We start from the raw sequence: 6,934 nt of genomic DNA on the forward strand, positions 1-6,934 counted from the left end.
GGTGACTTATCCTTACACCATAGTAGTTGTAGTTCTGGTCATTATTTATTGCCATTTGATTTCTACATTGTATTGCTGTTTTGTAGGTGTGGGGACGTTGTACTTTGATTATCTTATTTGTTTATAGTAGTTAATGCCTCTTTCTTTCCGTACTATTCTACCATGACTTTCTCACTTTTGCTATTCCTTATTTTTATCTTGTTTTCGATATGCTTGTTCCTATCTGACCTTTTATCTTATTTTCCTCTCTTGAGCCGAGGGTCTTTTGAAAACAGCCGCCCTACCTTTCAAGGTGGGGGTTAGGTCTGCGTACACTCTACCCTCCCAGACCCCACATGGTGGGATTATACTGGGTTTGTTGTTGTTGTTATTATTTCAAGTCAAAATGTGTCACATATAATGGAACAATAGAAATATAATATATGGTATTTCCTCCGTTCATTTTTACTTGTCCAATATACTATTTTGGGATGTTCAATAATATTTTTTTAGTTTATAAAATTAATAAATAATTTATCATGATGTGTATATTTTATTCTTGTCATTAAATATGACTCATTTTCTAATATTTAAATAATTTATATTTAATAAGAGTGATTTGATGAAATTATCCCAACTATTTACTGCTTGTTAATTTTTGTGTAAAGTAAATAATGAAAAACTATTGTTATACACATAAAAAAGTAATTTTAGGAAAGCGGAGGAAACGACTAGTATGAATGAGTTGGCAATATATCCGCATATCTATGAGAAAGTATTTTGGTAATGCCAAGCTGTCGGTAGTTAACTGCGGTTATAATATGACCACATTCAATGGTTAAGGCATAAGAGGCGTCGGTGGAAGGTCAAGTTAACCAGCGATTGAAAATCTTCAGAAATAAGAAGGACCGTTGAATAAATATGAAAAAACCAATAAGCAAAGTAGAGAGAGAGAGAGAGAGAGAGAGAGAGAGAGAGAGGAGAAGAAGAGAGAAGAAAAAGATTGAAGAGAGAAAGAATCGCTTGGTTTATAAGCCATAAAAGCCTTCCTTCTTGGAATACCCATTTACATATATGCATTGAAAAGAGAGAGAGTTGAAGGATTGTTGGGCATTTTACCGACTGTAATGGCTGATTCTAATTCAAGTACCGATTCTGTTTCCATCGACGTTGAGACCATTTATCTGGGCGGAAAGGTTCCATTTTTCACCATAGAAGTCTCTTTCTCTATGCGTATTGTTAAATAAACGAAATGGGTTTGCCTTATTAATTGCTCATTTCTAGGCATTTTTGGGTTTTCATGTGTACTTCTCCTTTTCTTTTTACAAGTTGTTTCGGGTAGATTATGGGTTTGTAGATTCTTTGATAGAAAAATAAATGTGCTCTACAAAAAGATTATCGTCACAGTTGGAGATTTTCTGTCCGCTGTGGTCAAATTTCTCGTTGAAGGCCCATATTTACATCAATTCTTGTCTGTTTTTCCAATTGGGTTTCTGTTGGTGGTGGACGTCAGTAATGGAGTTCCTCAAATAAACCTTTTATAGTAATTGTCATATGCACTTTTCTTTGGTTAATTGTTGAATTGGATTTCAGACTCATTTTCCTAATAGCTTTTTATTCTGATTGTTTAGCCAAATTGTTTTCTTATCATCTTCTTGTGACATCACTTTCAAACACAGCTTGCCTTTTATTTCTTATATAAAACAACTTCGTGTTGCTTAACATATGAGCTCATCTATCTCTTCTTTGTTGTTGTCTTTGATTCTGCCCTTTTCGTCTTATCTCTTTTCAAGAACTGGTATAATCCAAACTACTTTATTCTTGTTTGACATTAAATTTTTTTCTGTAGTGAGTCGATCATATAGTTATCTGATTGCACATAGTTGAGGGGGGAGATTACAACAACAACATACCCCTCTAAATCCCACAAGTGGTTGAGGGGAATTTTTTATTTTTTTTTAAAAAACTAACATGTCTTCTACTCGAGGTGCGAGTGATATTGTATAAGAGAAGTGATTGAAATTGCTCTAAACCAAATCATTTCTGGTTTACAAAATCACACTGATTAGTGGAGATTTTCCTTTTAACTTTAAACTTGGAGGAATTAATACTCTTTGGATAATGGATGTATGTTTTTCTTGATTTACTAAACTTGTACAAATAAATTCTATTCAGGAGCACGTCGTACGGACTGGCTGCGGCTCTGTATCTGTTATAGTTTATGGAGACCAAGAGAAGCCACCACTGTTAACTTATCCAGATTTAGCTCTAAATCGTAAGTGAGGGTTTGTGTTCTAATGTTCCATATCTTCCATTTTCAGGATTCTGTTCATGTGCTTTCAGGTTGATTATATTGTTGCTTGTTTGCTGTTGATCTTTATGCTTATAATGTTTTACTTTCAAACATACATTATGCAGATATGTCATGTTTCCAAGGATTGTTCTTCTGTCCGGAAGCAGCTTCATTGCTGCTCCATAATTTTTGCATTTACCACATAAGTCCTCCGGGGCATGAGGTGCGTGAATTGGACAGCTTGTTTCCTTTCATATAATCTTATTGGGTTTTTGGCTCTCTATTCCAAGTTCCATTAGAATCGACTCAACTTATCTCCATTACTCACATAGTGCTCTCTGATTTCCACAAGAGTTCTTGCAGTTGGGAGCTGCAGCAATTTGTCCAGAGGAGCCTGTACCCTCAGTGGATGATTTGGCAGATCAGATAGTTGAGGTTCTTAACTATTTTGGGTAATTTCTTGAGCTCCATTTACTCTATATGTTTAATTATGATTATACAGGGATTGCAAATGCTGTTTCTTTTCTTGTAACTTGTTAGAGATCTGTTTTCTGCTTTTTTGAGCCCTTTCTTGATAACTTTGTTTTTAAGCAAGGACTCTTCCAGGGAAAAAAAAGAGGAATTCTTTTAAGCAACATTTCTTGCTGTTTTCAGGCTGCGGTCAGTTATGTGTATGGGAGTAACAGCTGGTGCTTATATACTCACCTCATTCGCAGTAAGTTTGTTTTTCAAAAATGACCATGTGATACTCCTCTTAGTGGTCGATCATCTATTTCACTAACATGTATCTTATATTGCAGATAAAACATAGGGAACGTGTTCTTGGTTTGATTCTTGTTTCCCCTGTATGCAGAGCACCTTCTTGGAGTGAATGGTTTTATAATAAGGTGATGTTTCATATCTTTCTTTTACCATTCCTCAAATGAGAAGAAAATGCGCTCTATAGAAGTTGAGATAATTGTTCATCTGCAGGTCATGTCGAATTTACTTTACTTCTATGGAATGTGTGGTCTGCTGAAAGACTTTTTACTGTACCGCTACTTCAGCAAGGTACCTGTTGACTGTTGTGTTCTATTATTTGTTTGTCCTGCTTCATGTCTATTGCCTTTTTGTAGATCAGATTGAATAAGGAGGTTGCTTTAATTGTTTCAGGAGGTTCGGGGCTCTGCAGAAGTTCCAGAATCAGATATAGCTCAAGCATGCAGAAGAGTAAGTGCCTATCTCCGCCAGTAGTTAGTTTGCAGAAGTTAGTCAATTTCATTATTCTTCTACCTTCATTAGATTATTGTTTTGCACATCTTAATTTTTCTATAACTATTGTATTTTGTGTTTTTCTTATCTTTTCAGTTGCTAGATGAGAGGCAGAGCACAAACATTTTACGGTTTCTACAAGCTATTGACGGGTAGGAAACTTGATCTCACTGCATGAAATATAGATAGCAATGTGTTGTTTTTGAATAGTCACAAAATTAGACCTCCCTAAGTGTGGTTATGCAAATGAGCAGGAGACCAGATATTACACAAGGATTGAAGAAACTACAATGTCGAACCCTGATTTTTGTTGGGGATAGTTCTCCTTTCCATTCAGAGGCTCTCCACATGACAGCTAAATTGGACAGACGATTCAGTGCCTTAGTGGAGGTATGCCTTACTTCCACTTTAATGAATCTTTAACAACAAACTATTCCCATATAATGGTATTCCTTTTCTGGCTTAAAAGCTATGTATGGCTAAGCTAATTTCCATTTCTGTGATGTTTGGCCGGTTAGGCAAGAAGCTGTTTGTAGTGTATAACTAAATAAAATGATGTGCACGTTCATAAAAAGGTGCAGAAGTGTCATGGATGAAGTTATGTACTATTTAATACTCTATAATATACAAACTATTTTAAATGCTGATGTATTAGTTGGCAATGCATTGGATCTTGTGTTGAGTTGTAGATCTTATGTATTATCGTACTATGAGTAAATGCTGAATGGTGTTGTTGACGAAATGTATGGGGTTGTGATTGTAATTGGCAGGTACAGGAGTGTGGATCAATGGTGACGGAAGAACAGCCACATGCAATGTTGATACCGATGGAGTATTTTCTCATGGGATATGGACTATACAGACCTAACCAGTTCAGTGGCAGCCCAAGGAGTCCTCTTAGTACATCTTGTATTGCCCCCGAGCTTCTCTCTCCGGAGAGCATGGGGCTAAAGCTGAAACCTATCAAGACCCGGATTGAATCCAAGGTCCCCGCTGCACAACGATAATGTTGGTCGATTCAGTTCAATTTAATTTGTGTATTATATTGGAAAGAAAAAAAGAATCCCCTCTTAAGTTTTTATTGTTTCTCTTGGGTTTTTTGTTGTAACTGGAGGGTGAGCAGGCAGGGTAGATATTTATAAATGAGCTGTAGGTAGGAAGTTGATATTCTTTTATGGACATATATAGGGAGGGAGGGAGAAATTGGGGATTCATTCATTGATAGGCAGAGAAAAAAGGGTCATTAAACATGTTCCCACTTTCAGTTGTATTGTAAATTGGAAAAAGAGACGTTTATTTATGAAACATGATAAATGGTGAATAAGACAGCAATTGAGCTGGTCATTATTAATTCTAGATTTTTAAATTCATAAATGACTATCCTCTTACGGTCCTACTCCTTGACGTAGGCCAAATTAATTGTACTCCTTCCCAATCTGTCCTATTCTGCTTTTCATTTTGTCTCAAAATGCCTGCCATATTTTATTATTTATAAATAATTTTATTTTTTGGTTAGATTAAAATATTTATTTTAGATTATATTACAGACAATCTTTCTTTTTAAAATTAATGTCTACTGAAATGGAACGCAACAATAGAGAAAAGGTGTCAACAACTGGCACTTGTTTGATGAAAGCAGAGTTCGATGGTTATTATGGCCACTTTTTGTGTCACATATAGTGGATTGCCAGTGGGATGGGGGTGGCAATCCCGTCGTCTTGCATCCTATACGAAAAAAAAAATGCTATCCACTTTATTTTTCTTCTTTTCATTCAATCTCTGTCTTGTCCTTCCAAACTATCGGAATGTGAAACAAGAGATATAATGTCACACATAAAATCTAATTGGATTTCTTTATTCTTTTTATATTAAAAATACTTGTTTAAAATTAATTCTCAATTTAAACAATCAAAAGAGAATTAATTTTTTTTTTCTATTTTGCCCGTACTATTAATTATTCTAGAATTAAGAGACACGTAAATAGATAAAAATTAAAAAATTTATAAGAGATATATTAGTTAAGTATACTCCTATTAAGTTTTTTCTTAAGGAATATGCAAAATCTTATTATGAAAACTAAAAACAGCGAGGGAGTAGCTTCAAGGAATATATATCTCATGATTTTGGGCTCCAAATTTAATAAATGAAAAAAGGTTAAAAATGTCTCGGTTGATATTTGGTCCAAAAATGCCTTTATTGTTATTAAAAGGTCAAAAATGTCATTTTCAAAATAAATATATACATATTTTTAAAACACATTCCTTTCTTAATGATGATTTTTTTAATTACAAAAAATTTATCCTACTTCAATTCATGAAAAATAGTAAGAAATAAAATATTTTCTATCTTATTAGAAAATTTTAATTGTTATCTAAATAAAAATTAATGACAGAATTACTATGATCTTATATATATGACATGTATTATCAGTTAAAAAGGTACGTGTAGCTTAGAAGAAGAAAAAATTATTTCCTACTTATTTATTACTTAAAGTGATTTTTAAAGAAAAAAAACAAGAATAAGGTTCTTTAAAAATAATATTTTTATTGTAATACCCTCATAGTAACCCTGTCATTGATTTTCATTTAGATAACGATAAAAAAATTCTAATAAAATAGAAAATATTTTTAAAAAATTATTTTTCACAAATTGAAGTAGATAAATATTTTGTAATTACAAAAATCATCATTAGGAAAAATGTGTATTTAAAAAGAAAAGAAATAATATATTTATTTAGAAAAAGATATTTTTGACCCATTAAGTAACAATAAAGACATTTTTTGGACTTCTTCAATTTGTGAAAAATATTAAGAAATAAAAATATTTTCTATTTTATTAGAATTTTTTATTTTTTATTTAAATGAAATTAATGAAGGAATAACTATGATCTTTTATATATGACATATATTGTCAGTTAAAAGGTACATGGATTTATTCTATTTTAATTGTTTAAATGAGATTAAGAAGAAGAAAAAGATTATTTCCTACTTATTTACTTTATTTTAAAAGAAAATACCCTCATAATAACCCCATCATTGATTTTCATTTAGATAATGATAAAATAATTTAATAAAATAGAAAATATTTTATTTTTTAAATATTTTTTCACGAATTGAAGTAGGATAAATATTTTCTAATTAAAAATATCATCATTAGAAAAATAATTTGTTTAAAAAGAAAGAAATACTATATTTATTTAGTGGAGTTAATGCTACGCTGGAGGTTTGGAGACATACCTTGGAGTCTAAAGGGTTTAAGCTGAGTAGGACCAAGACAGAGTACTTAGAGTGCAAGTTTAGTGAGACACCTCAGGAGGTTGGCGCGGAAGTTAGGCTTGGTGACCAGACCATCCAAAAGAAAAGTAGTTTCAAGTACCTTCGGTCTATCATGCAAGGCAACGGAGAGATTGAC

At 32.7% G+C, this 6,934-nt stretch overlaps 1 protein-coding gene across 1 annotated transcript; it reads left to right on the top strand.

The window, feature by feature from the left end:
* The first annotated feature begins 898 nt into the window (after positions 1-898).
* LOC129891148 (protein NDL1-like) lies at positions 899-4,874 on the top strand. Its single transcript, XM_055966419.1, has 11 exons — positions 899-1,175; positions 2,155-2,254; positions 2,398-2,495; positions 2,636-2,724; positions 2,927-2,987; positions 3,073-3,159; positions 3,245-3,322; positions 3,425-3,481; positions 3,620-3,675; positions 3,778-3,913; positions 4,294-4,874. Exons 1-11 carry the CDS (start codon positions 1,107-1,109, stop codon positions 4,528-4,530), a joined length of 1,068 nt encoding a protein of 355 aa, XP_055822394.1. The 5' UTR covers positions 899-1,106; the 3' UTR covers positions 4,531-4,874.
* Positions 4,875-6,934: the final 2,060 nt, after the last annotated feature.

The sequence above is a fragment of the Solanum dulcamara genome, chromosome 6, assembly GCF_947179165.1.
Source record: "Solanum dulcamara chromosome 6, daSolDulc1.2, whole genome shotgun sequence".
NCBI lineage: Eukaryota > Viridiplantae > Streptophyta > Magnoliopsida > Solanales > Solanaceae > Solanum > Solanum dulcamara.